Genomic DNA, 19,123 nt, shown 5'->3' with positions numbered 1-19,123 from the left:
ATTGCTTTTCTGCTACTGTTTTGCCTATTTTGAGGAGTATGTAATTCAAAAGGGTATATAATTTCATAAAACTGTCAATGTAACAAAGATGTAAACTTTGATTTTTTGATGAGGCATGAAATTCTTTGTATAGAAAAATAGCAAATATGAAAACATTAATTTATGGAGGTCAACATGTATAATTAAAACATTAAGAGATTCCAAATCTTATCCACTCCCTAAGAGCAACTAAGAGTTACTTGACAATTGAACATTGAGTCAAGATGTTTCATGTTGAGAAAATTTAGACCTCTGAAAATCAATTAAACAAATTCCAATCATACTTAATAGGTTGCGAACTTGGAGAATCATAATGACACTGGACAACAAGGATTTAGATGTATTTAAAAGATTTTTAAAAACTTAGAAAATAATAATCAAATCTAATGTCAATATCAGTTTTAGTTAGTATAAATCAAAAACAAATTAAAGGTAAATTGCAAGAAAAATATAAAAGGGGCAGCCCAGCAGATCATATCATAGGAATCTTTTCAATTGTTTTGGCAAATGCAGCATTATATGTTAGAGATACATTATATGTTATATAACATATGTTATATTTTATATGTCTTTTACCTCCTGAATAGGTACACTCTCCCTGCTACTTATTAATAGACCATAAATTCTAGGCCTGTGTCAAGACCTTAATCTGTATGTCCCTGATTCAGATCGTTGGCAATGTTACTGTTGTTTTCATATATTTTGGGTTCATTGTGGTGGTCTTTCCTCTTTCCTTCCTTACTTCCTTTCTTCCTCCCTTCCATTCTTCTTTTTGTGAGAACTTTCCTTTTCATACTCTAAAATGCAGTTGTACAATAGACTCTTAGGCCAGTAGTTTTTAAAGGAGTCTTCTTTCTCTTAGAGACACATGTCAAATCTTGAGATACATGCCAAATCTCAGAGTATCTGGTGTTGTCTTAACTGACATGAGTTAGGAAATTGGAGTGTTCCCAAAAGCCAGATCAAGCACTAGGGACAGGTCCTGATCCCACTACTGGGAAGTAGAGAAACAGACCAAGCTACACAACTGTCACACACATGCAGGTCGCCTAGGCTGGTGCCATGCAGTCTCCCTAGCTGTCAGGCTAGAGTTTATGAGCTCCCACTAGCTCAGGTCAACTGTCTCTGTGGGTTCCCTGTCATGACTTTGGACTCCCCCCTCCCAGTTCATTAATATCTATGGGAGGTCTACCCCTTTTATTAGTGGAATTGGAGAAGTGAGTGGGGTGGGTAGATGGGAGGCAGTGGGGGGCAGTAGGAGAGAAGGGAGGGGAAACTATGGCCGGTATGTAAAAATAAATGAGTAGAATTTATAATGTGAAAAGAAACTGGGAATGTTGCTGGTATCTGGAAACCACTTGCTGTACAACACCTACATAAAACCATTACAAATCAAAGTATGACCAAAACCACATAATTGCAGAATTTGAGACACAGAATGAGAATATAATACTATGAGAAACTTCTATGGAAGCTAACAGGAGTACAACCTTGTCCCATGTGATGTAGAATCACATTAGGTCTTTTACTGGGTATTTTTAGACTTGTCAGGTGAACTGCTTAGGATTGAAGCTCCTGAAAATCCTTTACGTCTTTGTTTCTGGGACAGAAAATTAACAAACATTCCTGTGTCCTCCCTGCCATCCAGTACTGAATGTGAGTCGGTGGTCGGTAGCCTGGGATGACTCACATGCCCTTCAGGTGCACCCCATAACAGTGTGTGGCAGGGCTCTAGTTTCTTCCTTGTTCCTTGTGTATCAGAAACCAGTGTTTGCCGTAGGTCATCATGTCTTTAAGAGACAGAAAAGCTCTTGCTAAAAGAATATAAACTGTTGAATGACTATGGAATAGAAAGTCAGACAGCATTCTTGTAACCCTTGTAACACTGAGCTATGGAGAATCAACAAAATATTTTAATTTAGTAAATCAAACTGCAGGCTTATTTTATAATGGCTAGAATTTTCTTACACACACATACGTAGGTATACAAATATATGTGTGTGTACATATATATGTGTGTGTGTGTGTGTTTGTGTGTGTATGTTTATATACATACACTCAAAGATGTGTGTGTGTTTTGTTACTGAAAAGTATTTGGGCTTTTTCAGGTTTAAAATAAATTAAATTACACATAAATTTTTCTTGTCTGAAATATATGCACCTTTAGATTGTATATGTATAAAAGTAAAAAAGCTGTATTTTAATAACATATTTTCAGTATGTTATCTGGTGACTCTTTTCGTTATAGGAGCTACTAAAAGACCCACAAACATAAAACACACAAGCAAACCAAAAAGGACAACTCTCCACAGCCTGATAGCGTGGAGAACAAAGACTAAGAGAAGATTTGCCCTTTTATAAGGGGAGTCCTTAAAATGTTTTATTTAATATTGCACAGCATTTTTCCGAGCCCTAGTATATTATTTCTTCTTATGCTGATAATTTTTGAAACAATGTTGTCAATTGTCCTGAAAAGAACACAGAGAAGGTGGTGTGGCCACTATGTCCTTTTGTTCTTGCAGAAAAATAAAATGTAATGAAATGTAATGCCTTCCTCCCATTGGAGAGTAATGAAGAACAAAAGTAATTTGTTAGAAAAAGACTTAATTAGACACATCAGAATCAATTGTACCTATTTCGGTGAAAGTACGTAATTGTATGGATGATCACCAACTCCCTAGGAAGAATATAAAAGATGAATACTTTAAAAATAGTTTTATTGATTTCTCTTTCTTCCTTTTTAACTTCTGTCTGTTCAATGTGGCTTTGTTGTTGTGGCTTAATACGACCTACATGAGGTTTATACTTTAAAGTAAACTAAAGATATAAAAATAGTTTTATTGTTAAGATGATTATTGTTATTTTAAGGCACTATTTGGTGTGGATAATTTTTGTTCATTTTTTTAATCTGTCGTTTTATTCAAAATTTCATGTGAAGCCTACTTTTACTTTGAAAATTGCTAAAAAAATAACATGAATTCCAATGCTATTTCACAGTTTTTAAGTTATTCTTTTTTTTTTCACAACACTGAGATGAGATAATTGAAACTTTACACAGCCTGGCATAACAGCAGTCTAAAATTATGAACCATAAACTGCATCAAATGCCAGTGCACGGCTTAATTAGCAAAGGGAAAGGCAGGTAAGCTTGAACCGCTTTCCACGCTGCTTCCAGTATGGAATATACAATAGAGGAAGCATAAATTGAAACAGAAAAGGAGATTAGACATCATTAAGCCACTATTCAACTGAGAACGAGCAGTTGTGTACAAAGCCTTATCAGACAAGATGTGAAGCTTGATATGGAAGGATAATTAAGGAAACAATTAGGAAGTGTCTCAGGACAGCAGTAGATATTGAAAAGAGATGGATCTCTGGAGGACACATCTTTTCTGGGTCGAACTGGACTTGCACATGTTCATGTCCTCATTTCTGTTACTACACTGCTGTGTTCATGATTAGCTCATAAGCATAGCACATTCAAACTACCTGAATACAATACAGGGAAGGCATTGACAGATTTCATTGTCTTGTTTCTAGAAAAATTTAAACACTTCCTTGATATACTAAAATAGATTAATAGGTGTGATCAAAATCCAGTTAGGAGACTTAGTCTTCTGGATGTACTACACTTTGGTAAAACTTTGCAATTTATTTAAAATCATTTAAGTGAAATCCACTATTTTGCTATAATACAATTGCACTGTGCTCATCACAACATAGCATCGATTTGTGTAATGTTTTCTTGGTTCTAACAGAATCAGATATTCAAAATACTGTGAGATAGACAATCACTAGGAAAAGAAAAGAAAATGTCATTGCTTTAAGCAATATATATATATATGTATATATATATATATATATATATATATGAAGGGAAAGGTAATTTGGAGAAAAGGTAATACTTTAACTTTCATATATATATATATATATATATATATATATATATATGTACACTAAAGAGAACAGAAAAACAAGACAAAAGAGGGAAATACAGCTATTTTGCAATCTTATCTTCAGTAAGAAAAACTATATACAGTAAATCAAATTTATATTCATTTTTAGAAGTTTTCAGGAAGAAATACCCTTTTATTTAAAGAAAAGAATTCTCATTAATCAGCAATGATGCATTTATAATTAAAACACACAGTGAAGAGAAATGTCCTTTTGTTTTTTCCACACAGTTTTGTCTGTTTAGAGACAGAGTCTCCATATGCAGCTCCAGCTGGCCTTGAGCTAATGTGCTAGCCACAATCTTTGGTACCTTCTTCAGCCTCTCTGGTACTGAGAATGTAGACTACAGGTATCTGGCACTACACTTGGGCATTCATGGTCTTAAAATAAAGGAAAAAATGAAGTGAAAAGGCTTATTTCTAAACGCTTTAGGTAAATTATGTATTTATGTATACGCATATTTATGTGAATATATATTTAAAACATTTTGGGCACACCTATATTTCTTCCTTATTCTAATTTACTTCAGAAAACTCTCAGAAGGGTAAGTTTGTAGGTTTCCCTCAGGTTAAGGAATTAATTCAGTCTGAACAACTAATTAAGAAGGGAAAGGCAATTTAGAGAAAAGGTAATACTTTAACTTTTTTCTTCAATGCTATTCATTTAGCAAACAAAGAAAAGATGGGAGGTCTAAAACACTTAACATTGTGACTAAATATAAAGTCTCTTTCTGTGCATGAGAATAAATGATCACCCAAAAATTGGAACTATCTCATCTGCATATTATTTTATCATGTTAGAAAATAAGGAGACAAAATGAATGCTTTATGAACTTTTGATGAACATTTTTTAAAAAAATATTGTCACTATGATGTCAATAAGAGTGAGGAGAATTAAAAGGGCTTAATGACAAGCTGTGGTAGAGAAATCTTCATAGATGAGCTTGTGCTTCCTTTAGTGAGGGTCTCTTGCAGTGTAAGCAAGGCTGTGACCACACTGATAAACCTCAATGACATTTATATGGTATGTCAGAATACACAGCTTAGGATGCTTTGAATGATAGAGAATTTAAGGGAAATCCACAACTACACAGAATCATTTGAGAGTAATGATCACTAAAAAGCAAACAATCACTCCTGAAATCCTAAGGTGAACACTTAACTTTGCATTGAGGAATACTGAAAAGATCTGGTGCAAAGCAGAGGATGAAAGACAAGAGAGGGTGGCCAGCCAACATCCAGTCTAGAGAAGTCAATTCTTGATATTTGAGATCCATTCAGTTAGGGGCACCAGAAAGGCTTACTAAATACTTTTATTGAAATTCTCAAAGTCCTTACCTTAGATTGAACATCAAACTGAGATTGTAATCTAAGAAAAAAGACAAGACCTAAAAAAAACTCTCATACAAATACCATGAAAATCAGTAAGACATCTCAAATTCAAAATAAAAGTCAAATAAGGCTAGCTTGTGGGACAAGCACAAACGTATTTTCACTGATCACAAAGGTTCATAATATATCATAAATAAGTCCAGTATCCAGTAAAATAGAGCCAGCCATATAAAAATAGGCAGGAAGAGAAAAACAAACAAACAAACAAGCAAAAAATCATCAACGCATATAAGCTAAGGGCAAGAAAGGAAAAATATTTAGTGAAAGTATACTATTCAACATAAAAGTTTTAGAGTCAGGAAGAAAATATTTTACATGTTGTATTTAAAATAATTTTGTGTTGTTTAGGGGTTTGCATATTTTTCTGACTGCTTGGGTGGGGCACACTCATGCCATACACATGTGTGAAAATTAGGAAATAGCTTGTGGTTGTTGGTTCTCTCTATAATATGAGCTCCAGGGACAAAACGCAGGTTATTATGTTTAGCAGCAAGCACTTTTAGATGCTGAGCCATTCTACCTTTTTGAGAAAGAGCTTTGAAAGAAGAAACTTCAATAAAAATAATATACAACCCATGCAGACTGATAGAATTTAACATAAAGGATAAAAACAATGCAAACACCTAAAGAGATGACCTGATACTAGTATTTAAAAGTAAAGTAAGTTTCAGAGAAAGAAATCTCACAATGAATTAAAAGCAATATCTGATGATGGTTGTGAAGTAAGCTCACCAACAGGGTGTAAGTCTAAATCACCCAGTAGCAAATAGTTAAAAAATAAAGATGCAGACTGAGGGAGGCAGAGAGTGCTCTTTACAGACTGAGGGTGGGGGAGGGTGCTCCTCACAGACTAATGGCTGGGGAGAGTGCTCCTCACAGACAGAGAGCTGGGGAGAGTGCTCCAAACAGACTTAGTGCTGGAGAGAGTGCTCCTCACAGACTAAGGGCTGGGGAGATGGTTGAACATTTCAAGATCTTGCTGCACAAAAGAGAAGACCGGAGTTCAGATCTTGAGAATCAACATCAATGTTAGATGAACATGGAAACCCATCCGTAATTCTGGCACAAAGAAGGCAGAGACAGCGTAGCCCCAGAGACTAACTTTATCATACATGCAAACTGTGGATATGTGAGATCACACTTCAAAGAAGACAGAAGATTGATAAGGATTCCTGATGTCAATCTCAGCACTCCATCCACACAGACCTGTACACACACATGTGAACATGTATACCTACCACATACACATATTGATAAGTAAGAAAAGATAAAAAAATAAAGGTAAGGGGTTCTAGACTGAAAAGGAGAAGCACAAATGCATACTTATCATTTATTTCTAAATTCAGTTTTTGTAATTATATTTGTAGAAGAGAATTATACTTATATTTCATATGCAAAATCCACCATTCACTAAGATTGAATCACCATAATTACTCTTAGCATTGATAGCATTATGAAGTTAAAAAATAAAAAAAGAGACAACATTGGCTCTATCAAAACTTCTGAAGGATAAATAAAAATGAGGAAGAAAGACTACTTTATAAAGCCATTTGCACTCATTCCAAAACTTGACCAAGACACAAAGAGATAAAATGACATAAGAAGAGAAAGAATAACCAATCTGCATCCTTCATTAATGCAAATTCAAAATTCTTTACCATGTGATACTAAATTAGATCCAGCAACAGACACAAAGAGTTTAAGAATGATGGAGAAGAATTCATAACCAGAAATGAAATTATGATTTATCTCTTAAAAATTTCAGGAGAATTCAGCATGTCAATAATAACAACAAAATGGAGAAAGGAAACTTTCTAAAAAGTTAATGGATAATATATATCAATGAGAAAAAGATATTTCAAACAATGACTCAGAACAGTGTAAAACCCATATCATACACTATGGAAGTATATCAACAAAATATATAAAAGATCACATACTGAAAACTACAGAACACTGTTGCAGACATCTGTAATGAAAACATGTATTATGTTCCTGGGAAGGACTCACTGTTATGCTTACTCAGTTTGACAAATAGATTTACTGCCTTTGCAATTACAAATTCTAGATACTTTTGTAAAACTGAGAATCTCATTTGAAAAGTACGTGAAAAGCAAAAATAGTCACAATGATTTTGCAGAAGAAAATGATAACATTTTCATATTGTCCAATTTTAAAGACCACTGTAAGCCACAGCAGTGACAAGTGGGTAGTTTGTTTATATAACCAAAAATAAACATTAGAAACCCTGAAAGAGATTCACATACATTTATTTTATTGGGACGGAGTCAATAGATGTTGTCAATTCAATTTGATAAATTTATAGAATATTTAAGTCTCATCCTTTCATCTTCATGCAATTACATGAAGATTAATTATAGACATAGGTATAAAAGGTAAAATTATAAAACTTCCAGAATAGATTTAAAGTGTACTATTTATAGATAAAACAGTTTCTCATATATATATATATATATATATGAACAATATATATAAGAAAAAAGAGTAAATTGCCTTTCATTAAAATTTAACACTTACTTATCAAAAGACACTATTAAAATAATAGAGAACTCATGGACTTGTAGAAAATTCTCTCATAGTCCCCATTCTTGTATGTGTGCATTTGTGTGTGCATTTGTGTGTGTGTGTGTGTGTGTGTGTGTGCGAGAGAGAGAGAGAGAGAGAGAGAGAGAAAGAGAGAGAAAGAGATTTCATTTAAGAAGCAAAAGGCCAAGAAATTAGCATAGATAAAGTTGTTTTACATCATTATCATGCACGAAATTTGAATCTAAAATTAAAGATGTACAGTTTACATCTTCTGGAATGTTTCCTATTACAGACTGGCAACACCAACTGGTGATGGAGCAGAGAAACTGCAAGTCCTTTTTGTCGTTCCAGTAATCTCAAATTTTACAATTTCCAAATTGTTTAGAAGTTTCAAGTAATGTTAAAAACGCTCAATTCTATTATTTGTCAATTTTACTTCTAAGAATTTCTCCAAAGAAACGAAGGCATGTGTCCTTGCAGAGGCTTGGAGAAGAATGCATATTCAATAGAGAGAAAAATCTGATAAACAAAATAGAGCGTATTCCTAGGATTCAACACCATTCAGTAACCAAGCATTTAAACTGTGTTAAAAATACGTGAAAGAATCTCAGAAAGCATTGCTTGAATCAAAAAGCAGACACAAGTTGTCATGTTCTAGATAATTCCATTCATATACTTTTCAAGAACAGACAAACCTCACCAAGAGTGTCAGGAAGCACTTTTTTTTCAAGACTGTGAATAGATGTAGCATGAATTTCTTCCGTCATAGGCATTACCACATTCTTTTGCACTGCTTCTCATTTTGGTATGCTCAATCGAAGCATACAGCTTATTTTTCTATATTGTCATTGAGTCACAATTATTAGTAGATCTATTGAATACCAATAATTTTTTAGTCAGCTAAGAATTTTTGATACTAAAAATCAATAGGTATTGCTATAAGATTATGCGACACGTATACAAACAATTATTTGTGTGAATTAATTGTAAGAACTGTCAATTATCCTACTTGCCTGTACTGGGTAACAGCTCTTTTGAGAGACCCATATACAGAGCTGGCCATGGTCAAGATGAACACTCAAAGCCACAAGCTACCTTGCTGTCCACATAGAGACACTCAAGTTCAGAGTCCATAGCTGGATACTCACCAATTATTATTGGTTGTGGTTCACTTTTTACTCCGACCCCTGCACTTGTGCTGGCTGCCACTTCTACCCGGTACTGAATTCCAGGGAATAAGCCACCTATTACCACAGAACGAATAGCAGCATCCACAGTTTTGTTGATATGGAATCGGGTTTCATTTCCAAGACACCAGATCTATAGAAAAGAGCATACACAGAGATAGTATGACATTTCTGTTCTGACAATATCACTAATTTTAGTATTGATCAAAATATATTTACACACTACACATGCATGAAACAAAATGGCAAGGATTCAGACACAGATGTTTAAGTAGCTAGGTTGTTATTTCAATATAAATTGAACTTCATGGCATCCGTTCCCTAGAGCTATAGAAATTTGTTACTGTAAATATGAAAGTTCTCAAGTATCTATACTCATTTTCTTATTATACAATATTTCATAATAAAATGCATATTCATGTGCATGAATGCATAACATTTGCTTCTAAAACAGGGAGTTCTTGTAAAATTTTCAGCTAAAAAATTCCTCTGAATGGTATTTCTGGTTTAAATAAAATATCTACATGGCTCATGGAAGTGCACTTAGTCCTTATCTGAGTGCACGCTACTCTACCCATATATGCTAGACATTTAATAAATGAGAAATATCATGTTGTAAATCATTATTGTGATTTCATTAAGCTCAAGTTTAGAGTTTTCAGTCTTGGATAGTACAGAAACAAATCCCTAGCTTCATTCACCAACACATGGGAGTGCTTAACTTTGAATATTCCCACAGAGCTGTCCCACCCTGTGACTTCACAATTGACTTAGTTGTGTTAGCATAAGGACATCTATTCTTCTTAAACATGTTTGCTTAAAATAGGATAGGGGGATTAAACAAAAATGTCTAATTAACACATATTCATTTTTGACACAAAGTTGACTATTAATGTGACAAAGGTTTATTCTAATAGCTTTTAAGAATAAAATTCAATCAGCACAGGTTAGCAAGAAATTATTCTGCCTATTTTTCCATATCAGCAATGAATTTCTGAAGTAGAGTTAAATCTCTAGTTACTGCTACTGGCTCTAGTTAGAATGTTACTTTCCAGTTATTAGAAATACATATAAATGTCAAAAATAATTTCTTTGAATTTTTCCCAAAGTTTAATATATAATCACATCATGATTCAGCCAATTTTTTTAAATAAAAAGTTAGACACACTTTGAGTCTTAAATATTAGTGATACTAATGGACCAACAGGAATGCATGTCTTCTTTAGATTTCATTAGTTCAAATATGAGACAACTACTTTTTGCTATTCTATCAACAATTTGTTTCAGTGGCCATGCCAAGGCCACTCAGTGTGAGTTGGGACAACAGTCCTGTTCCTTCTTTGTACATTTTAACATTTTTAATCTTTAGTTCATCTCTCCTTGATAATACGGGTGAACTTGATTTTAATGTGATCAGTTCTTCTACCTCAAGCCCCTTCTACCATCATTCCTGAGCCCCAGTTTACTGAAAACCATTCCACTCTCCAATTTCCATCTGAGCTCTACGTCTGTGACCTTGATGCTAGGTTCTCATTCTCTGTGCCTTCTCACCCTTACTACCAGGCATCTCAGTTTGCATCTGAGCATTTAGAGACAGGCTCTGTTGAAGTGGTACTAAGATCTCTTGGTGGAGTTGTCTATGAGCCTCCCTTTGTTAGACTGGCTTACCTTGTATTCCTGAATAATTCCATTCTGGTGGTCTGGGGGTGGAGGATCCCAGGATACACTGATGCTTGTGCTGTTGTGGCTTCCCACTGTCAGCACAGTGACAGACTGGGGAGGGGCACTGGGAGCTGCAGAGGAGACAGACTGAATGTGAACAGTCACTTCTGGTAGACACATGCTCACAGAAAAGGACAATAAAGAGCTTTACAGCTCTGCCTTCCAGTCACCCTGAATCTGCACAGAGATTTCAACAAGCGGCAGCTTGTTAAGAAACAGGTTTCTGACTTAATGTACATTTTAAAGTGGTGCAGCCAGTAGGGGTGTTATCCGCGCTATCACAAACTAAGCAGCTACACTCAGGGTGGTTTTCTGTGCTTGGCAGTGTGCTGCCAGATTCCAGTCTTTCTCATGACCTCAGGAAGCAGAAACATCTCAGTTCACTTTTGAGCAAGGGGGCCATATTGTAAGATATTACAGACATCAAATAGTAAGTCAGAATTTAAACCCAGAGTATTTGATTCTGGAAGTTTGCATATTTTATCTTTAATACTTTCTAACAGCTGTGTTTCTAGAAGAATACATAACATAATCGACTCAAATGTATTCTCAGATGAAGTGTCTCAAAATGCAAACCAGCATTAATTCTAGGGGAAGGCATTTTTGATGTTGTTTGAGGTCATGCTTACTAAGTAAAATAGACATGCAATTATAAATCTCACAAAAAAATAATGCTTCTCTTTTCATACTGGGAAAAATAATTGACTATTAAGAATTGGCTTATAATTTAAGATTTAAAACATATTTTATGTGGCTGGGTAAGAGACTCTGCTAATAAAATTGAAAATGGGCTCATGTTGGGTCAGACGTGAAATGGAGATTTTTTTTTTTTGATTTCCGAGAGTCATTCTCTTCCTTTATAGTTTCTCCTATAACTAATTACATCCATGCTGAGAAGCAATGAGTGAGAAGCAGTTCCTGAATTTAGATTGCGGGGTCTCCCATTCGGGGATTCCCAGAGCTAGGAAGCACTAATTGTGTAGAACTCAGCCATTCTCAGTGAACCTTTCAATTTAACTCAATGAAAAAAAGAGAAACATTGGAACATTTGGATACCACTAAAAATCTGTCTAGAGATTTAAAACAAAGAATTGTGGACCATTAAAGAATTTCTGCAAAACACCTTATGCCTCCTAGGACCACAATTTACATGCCCTTAGAAATACCCTAAAATAAACACATTTCACAGGTCAGCTAAGAAGGTGTCCCATGTTTGGTCCATTTGTCATGGCACATATCATTGGAATGACATATTTGCATTGAGATATAAGATACAGAGAGACAGCTGCTAATACAGTTTGCTCCTCACTGTCTCTCTCTGTGACAGTATTGTCCAAAGTGTGGCACAGTGACATACATCTGACCACTTGCCTACCAGCCTTGCGCTTACAAGTAGCTAGACTGCACTGCAAACTACCACCTGGGAGCCAGCTTTCCTGTCTTCTTGTTGCTAGCTGAGTGAGAACTCCATGTCTATTCCCTGACAGCTCAATTATTCTGCTACTCAGCTTCCTTCTGCAGATTTGAAAGAACGTGAATCGCTGCTCATTGCTCCAGACTTAGTACAGCTGAGTCCATTTGTGACATTTACCTGGCCACGGAAAATGGAGATAAATGTAGACCAAATGCTGACAAATGTCTAATCCACAGGAAAATTCCACTGCAGTGAAGCTAATTTTAGAATGAGGCTTAAAGTTATCCTAAGTTATAATTATTTGCCCCATTCACTGGTGGGAGAAGTTTTCAGCATAGGTCAAGTTTAATACAGGATAAAATTATAAATAATATTAGTATATTTGTTTTTTATTTCCTAAAAGTACTATGGTTTCAAGTATATTCACATTTGTCAAGTATATTCAGCATAGGTCAAGTTTAATACAGGATAAAATTATAAATAATATTAGTATATTTGTTTTTTATTTCCTAAAAGTACTATGGTTTCAAGTATATTCACATTTGTCCATGTTGATGGATCTCACTACAAGTCAATGTGAAGTTAATATTTTTATTTTGAATTATATCATAGGAAATGTGTGACTTAATGCTCTTTGGATGATCATTAGACTTATAGAAAGAGGCCCACACAGTCCATCCACAAGCTGACTTGGGGGCCGAGTACTTGTGGTTCACCTTTTCACTCTGAGGGCAGCATGTACTAAAAGTCTTTCATTTACTGAAAGACAAAAAGACTGGCTAAAATCTACATTCATCTCAGATCACCATGGGTTGACTTTTAAGTATCTCTGAGTAAAAGATATTCCAAATATAGGGGGAGGAGATGAAACTCTTCTAAAATGTCTATAGCAAGTGGGCAAACCGCTTTTCAAAGGAGAAAGCACGGCTCCAACTGACAGTTCCTACAAAGAAAAAGGACTGGTAGATGTCAGGCTGGGCTATATCCCTAAAGAGTGGTCAACATGAATGAGCCTATTTTGTATACTTGAATGTCTTCTGAAGCTTAATAAGCTAGATCCTTATTAAAATACAGGAATATATTATTACCAGTTAAAATGTCCTAATACAGAAGGCTTAGGACAAAGGCATAAGAAAAGAGTAAATTTTAACTTTTTTTTTTCTTTTTAATTTCCTTTGGCCTTTTTGTCAGATATACATTCTGAGTATAGAGACACACACACTTACAGACTCATACACCTCCTACACACATCTGACACACATACATACACAATCACACTCTTCACACACACCTCACAAACACACCTCACCCCCCCCACACATCTTTCACCTTTGTTTCCATCTTTTTACTATATATAATAATAAAAAATATATTCCCTGGATTCACTCTTCGATGCTCGTTTTCTGGTCTTCCAATTAATGTAACTGAAAACTCCAAATGAAAACGACTTAAGCAAACGTTTAGTTTACTTTGGAAACTTTACTGACCTTCCTCAGTAGTACGGATTGTTTTTGATTCACTGTCCATTCCTTGGAACTCATTAAAATATGGTCTGACTTTAATTTCATAAGTAACACCCTTTTTCAAATTCACCAGGACAGCACTCCTCTCAGTTGGGACTTTGGCATCTAGATTCTGCCAAGCAGTGGAAGCTTGTAGGCCAGAAGTCTGACGATACATCACTCTGTAGCCCTGAATAAACTGGGGTTGCCGATCCACCTGAAAAACAAACAAACAAAAAAAACAGTATAGGACAACTGATGGAAATTGGGAAGTCGTCACTGAGGAATTTGCCCAACTCTGCCCTTGCCATGACCATCTGAATGATTCTAGGGGCATCTCATCCATTTCCTTGCTTCTTATAATGTCCTTAAATCACAAGTACACATTGTTATTTTAAAATATTTTTAATATGATGAGTAAACCAATTGTCTCCTTGTCTGAAAATATTTCAAACTATCAAAATTGGCCACACATGATCTACTTAGGTCTCAACTGATCATCTTTGGTTTCTAATTTGATTTCCATTTTCTTGCAATCAACAATTCCCATTATCCTGGTTTTCATAAGTAATATGCAATTTTCTCACATCAACTCATTAATGCCTTCTCATTTAGAATCTTTTCTGTTGTTCTTACTGATAGGTGTCAAGAACTTTGCTGATTTCTGAGAGTGAAAATGGGCAATAAAGGACAGATCCTTATTCCTCTCACAGTCTGTGTAGAAGGAGGGCATTAGTTAATAATTAGTCAAATAATATTAAAGTTACCATAACAAGTAAGCATAAGGAAAGGCTCTGAATGTGCTGCCCTGGGAATTAGAAAAGCCTTGAGGAGGGAGAAGCTGAGGTGGGGGGCAGATAACCTGAATGAGAGTGGAAGTCACTCCAGAGATAAAGCAAAGGATACGAATTCTTACATTCCTGCATCTGGAGAGGCTGCAGGAGAGATTCATCATGTTTAAAGTACACGCTCTTCCCTGTTAACAGTATGTAATTCAAAGTCCATCATTTCAGCAGCTGCTTCTTCCTCGAGTAGTCCCAGTCAACAGGTTTTGACAACTTTCATGTCTCTCCCTATATTAAATAGCAGCTATAATTTTTACTAGTAGTCTGAGATTTTGAATTTGACTAGTAAAATCTTTTTACTTTATGACACCTGGGTGACAGTCAGTTGGAAAATTGTCAGCATTGCAAGGTTGAAAGTCTGAGTTAGAGTCTAGAACACACATTATCACAACTACAACAAAAGCCAAGTTTTTCTGATGAATTTTTAGCATTTGGGGAGGGGAGACCGTGGGGTTTTCTGGCCAGCCAGCATAGCTCATTTGGCAATATCCAGCCCTTTGACAGATGAGTGCTGAGAATGGAACCAGAAGAATATCAGTGTTGCATACGCTGCCCCTTCATTCCCTCTCTCGGAAAATCACAGAGGTTCTTCTTTTTCCTTTTGAAGAGAAACCTTTTAAAATTTTTATTAGTTCTTTGAGAATGCCATACAAAGTGTTTTAATCATATTCATACCTCCCCCAACACTTCCTGCATTCACATCCCTTCCTTCCCTACCCAACACTATGAACTTTTCTTTCCTTCTTTCTTTTTGAAATCCTTCAAGACAAATTTGTGCTGCCCAAAATTATTCATGGATGTATGATCTTCTAATGGAGAGAGGCCTACTAATCAATGACTACAGACACTTATCTCTGCTAGCAATTGTCATTAACCCCATGATTTGGGTTGGGATTGTGGCCTAGTACAGGATTTGAACAGGTTGTTTCAACTGTTCCCTTTCTTAGAGATTTTGTGATTGCTTCAGTTAAAGGGAAAAATGTCTTTTATGTTTTAACAATAATAACAAGAAAGGATATCAAGTCATGTTACTGGTTTACCTTGCTTTATAAAGGCAAGATTTGAACATTAGCAATTGTAACTGCTTCTTCGATCACTAGCAAAGACTACAGCTATATGTAGTCTACCCCACACAAAGCCAGCCATTTCACTGTGGAAGTGTAAAGATTAGTGAACAAGAAATGAAATGACCTAATTTCAACAGTCTCAAGGAAATAAAAAATGAATATGAGTTTTTTACTAGGGCTTAAAAATTCAATTATCAGTATGCTATAAACAAAAGGATTTTTCATAAAATGAACTTCTAATCTTTATTGGTTAGTTGAGTATAACTTATTTTGTGAGTAGGCAACAAACTGATGAATAATAGATCACATTATTATTTTTATAAAGTATAAAAATGCAAAACTTCAACTAAAAACAATAAAACAAAGGAACATTTTTCTCTTTAGAATGCCCTAGCTAGAAAATGCATTTGTTTCTTACAAGCACATCTTCAGATGATAAACAAGTCTCAAAAACTAGGAATCACTTCTTTTAGTTGACAGATTTTTAGCCCCCAAAGATTCTCTGAAATCACACTTTTACAAGGCTATATCAAGAAAAATTAAGCTCCGGTCTAATCTGGAACTTCATGCATGACTTTAAAATGCTCAGCTATGCTATCAATTTGTGTTTGTAACAACCTGACATAATTTTTGAAAGCAGAACTTTCTCTAATATAAAATTAGGCAACCAAGGAACAAAATTTAAATTCATGAGAACCAGGGAGAATTGCCTTTCATCAAAACTGCCAGAGTTTAAAAAAAAAAATTCCTTGCTGTGTATGTTAAAACAACATTAAGCTCACATTTTATAAACTTCTCTGAATTCCCTTTAAGTGAATTTATATACTGAAAGAAAGACATAACTCACAATAATAGCTTGTTAATACTGAAAGAAGCAAGCTGTGTTTTTAAGAAGAACATTAAGCAGCTGTTTGGAGATGAAGGGAGTCTGTAAATCAGGGCAAATTGGTTTTATCCATGTTTGGATTTCATTAATTAAGTGTTTTAGGTACTTTATGAAGCTAATGTTTACTACACAACATTGCTCTCTCACTCCAGTGAGCACTGCCATCACCCAGTGGATAGTAATGGGCAACTTAATAACAAGAGTTTAACTTAATTTTGTGCAGTTGGGAGGCACCGCTTAGAGGGAGGGAAAATGTTATTACAGGTGAAAGCACAAGGGGAAAGGCTGTAAGTTGACCTTAAAACCGATGAGCCTGGAGTGGGGATAGGCTCTTGGCCATCACTCTTGCTCATCTTGACAGGCGACCATTGCTAAGGTCTGTTTTGTGCTTGTTAATAATTTTATGAATAAACAGGTTAGAAGACAGGCATTCTAATAGAATTTATTCCCATCAAAGTCTAGTACAAATTCTGGGGGGCTTCAGTCCCTAAGGTAAAAAGATAATACTTAATGATACATTACTAAGGCATTTGCCTCCAGGAGGAAGCAGAAGCCACAGAGAACTCCAGGCTCCAGCGGTGTTGCCTGGTTTGGTTTCTTCTTTCACCTGTTTAGCTTTCTGTGTTCAAGAATGCTGACTTTCTTCAGATCACACATGTCATGAGGGCATAAAATAGTAAATCATGAAGGTAAGTAAATGTATCCTGTAGTCTGTGGAGAGTTACAGAGCATTTATAGGTCACCTCTGTCCGGGGAAAAAAAAAAGACATACTTAAAAAGAATAGGACACTTTCAAACCTACCTTTTTACTGAATTGCCAAAAGCTATATTCACTATATGCAGTTTCATTAAAAAACAGAAAAATAGTAAGAGAACAAAATTCTCCACCTGAACAGGAAACCCCAAAGAATTTTCTTTGGTGAGACAGTGGCTAAATGTCTTGGTTGAGTGGGGCTCTGCAATTGCCTTTGAGGAAGTGCTCATTGCAGGCCAAGTGTCATGGTGGTAAACAAAGGGACTCTAATTCTTCTTTCCTTAAACCACAAGAACACTGCCCTAAAGTCATCATTTTTTCAAAGGCAGTATTTTTTTGCTACTTGGTCTGTTGAATAGTATTTAAAATCATTTTCATCTACTGTCACTATATCTCTGCTCAGTTTTAGCACATTGTCACTGCTGATTATTTGACATCAACATTAATCTTTAATATATCTTCAAGGTGAATGGATTCTTCCAGGAAAAAAGTCATGTACAATTGTTTTTATTGACACCTAAAGGCCATTGTGAGCCACTTTGGGTGGCCTTAACACTAAACAAGAACTAAAATATTCTTGTCTTCACACCCTAGCACATCTGACACTAAAATACAGTGAGTTCAATAATTCGTGTAACCTATACAAACTGTCTATATTTTTGTTCTTTTATAAAAATTTCTCCTTGACTAAATAGTATTTAAATATTATTTTAATGGCTCCTGTTCTAAGATACAATGCCTCAATAGTTCCCATTCTAACTGTATATTAAACTAACACACTAATATTTTTTGGAACCTAAGGATCTTGCACACCTATGTGACTGAAAATTTTTGATATGTATAACATTTTGTGGCACTTATACCTTTTTCAATGAATTTGTGATTCTTCAATGTCATTGAGTTCTTGAACATGCTTTGTACTAAAAAAACTGCCTTGGAGCGAGACTTGTTCAAAGTAATTAATATTGAGAGGAAACCCAAATAATTTCTTTTTTACTGTGCTTTACATCTCAAATAATTTACCAGGTAGTTGATAAAAGTAAGTATTTTTTTTTTATCTCAAACTGATTGGTTGAGAAAGTTGCTGTAAAGTGTGATAGAGTTGTCTCTCTACATTGAACTGGATGTCAAGAGGTAAAAATACCAGTTTAGTTTTTAAAACTTTTTCAGCTATTTCCAAAACAATGACTACAGATACAGTTAAATATATCATTACTGATAATTAAAGAAATAAAAGTTGGTCTCATAGTGATACATCACTGCCTACTCACTAGATTGGTTACAACCTAAAACAAGAGCATGTTAAGTGTTGATGAAGGGGAGAAAACTGGAAAAACATTGGAAGAGACCAGTATTCTATGAATTTACTAGCTAGAATATACAAAAACTTAGGAAATATTTAGCAAGAACATCAGAATGTTAAGTGTCAAGTTAACACATTGGTCAAAAACCATAGGAATATACCAAAGTTAAATGAAAATGTCTGCATTAAAAATGATCCACAAAGAGTTATGGAAACATTATTCACAGTAACCAATAAAATGAAACATTTCATAGGCTTAGCAAGTAAGTTATAAAAAGAAAATATGGACTGTGCATAAAACAAAATATTATTATGACAACTTCACACGGAAAAGTTAGATGTAATATATTTTATATCGGTACAATGCAAGGAATAAAGAAATAATACCTATTATAATATGAGTGCAACTCAACAACAATGTGTTGGATAGAGGAAGAAAGATACAGAATGACTCTGTGATTCCCTACAAACAACACTCCAGGATATATAAATCTATAGCAATGTTTCCTTTA

The 19,123-nt window shown here is 34.9% G+C and overlaps 1 protein-coding gene across 16 annotated transcripts in view; it reads right to left on the bottom strand.

Annotated features, from left to right (window-relative positions):
* Robo2 (roundabout guidance receptor 2) overlaps window positions 1-19,123 on the bottom strand; it is a 1,551,815-nt gene that overhangs the window by 59,276 nt on the left and 1,473,416 nt on the right. For all 16 annotated transcript variants that reach the window (XM_048422498.3, XM_085685684.2, XM_085685682.2 and 13 more), the window contains 3 exons: window positions 13,742-13,973; window positions 10,787-10,911; window positions 9,080-9,251 (listed from right to left, as the gene is read on the bottom strand). In XM_048422498.3, coding sequence (XP_048278455.1) covers window positions 9,080-9,251; window positions 10,787-10,911; window positions 13,742-13,973 — 529 coding nt within the window. The remainder of the gene's footprint in view (window positions 1-9,079; window positions 9,252-10,786; window positions 10,912-13,741; window positions 13,974-19,123) is intronic.

Source organism: Myodes glareolus, chromosome 2 (assembly GCF_982192425.1).
Source record: "Myodes glareolus chromosome 2, mMyoGla1.1, whole genome shotgun sequence".
Taxonomy (NCBI): Eukaryota; Metazoa; Chordata; class Mammalia; order Rodentia; family Cricetidae; genus Myodes; species Myodes glareolus.
This window is presented reverse-complemented; position numbering and strand designations above follow the sequence as displayed.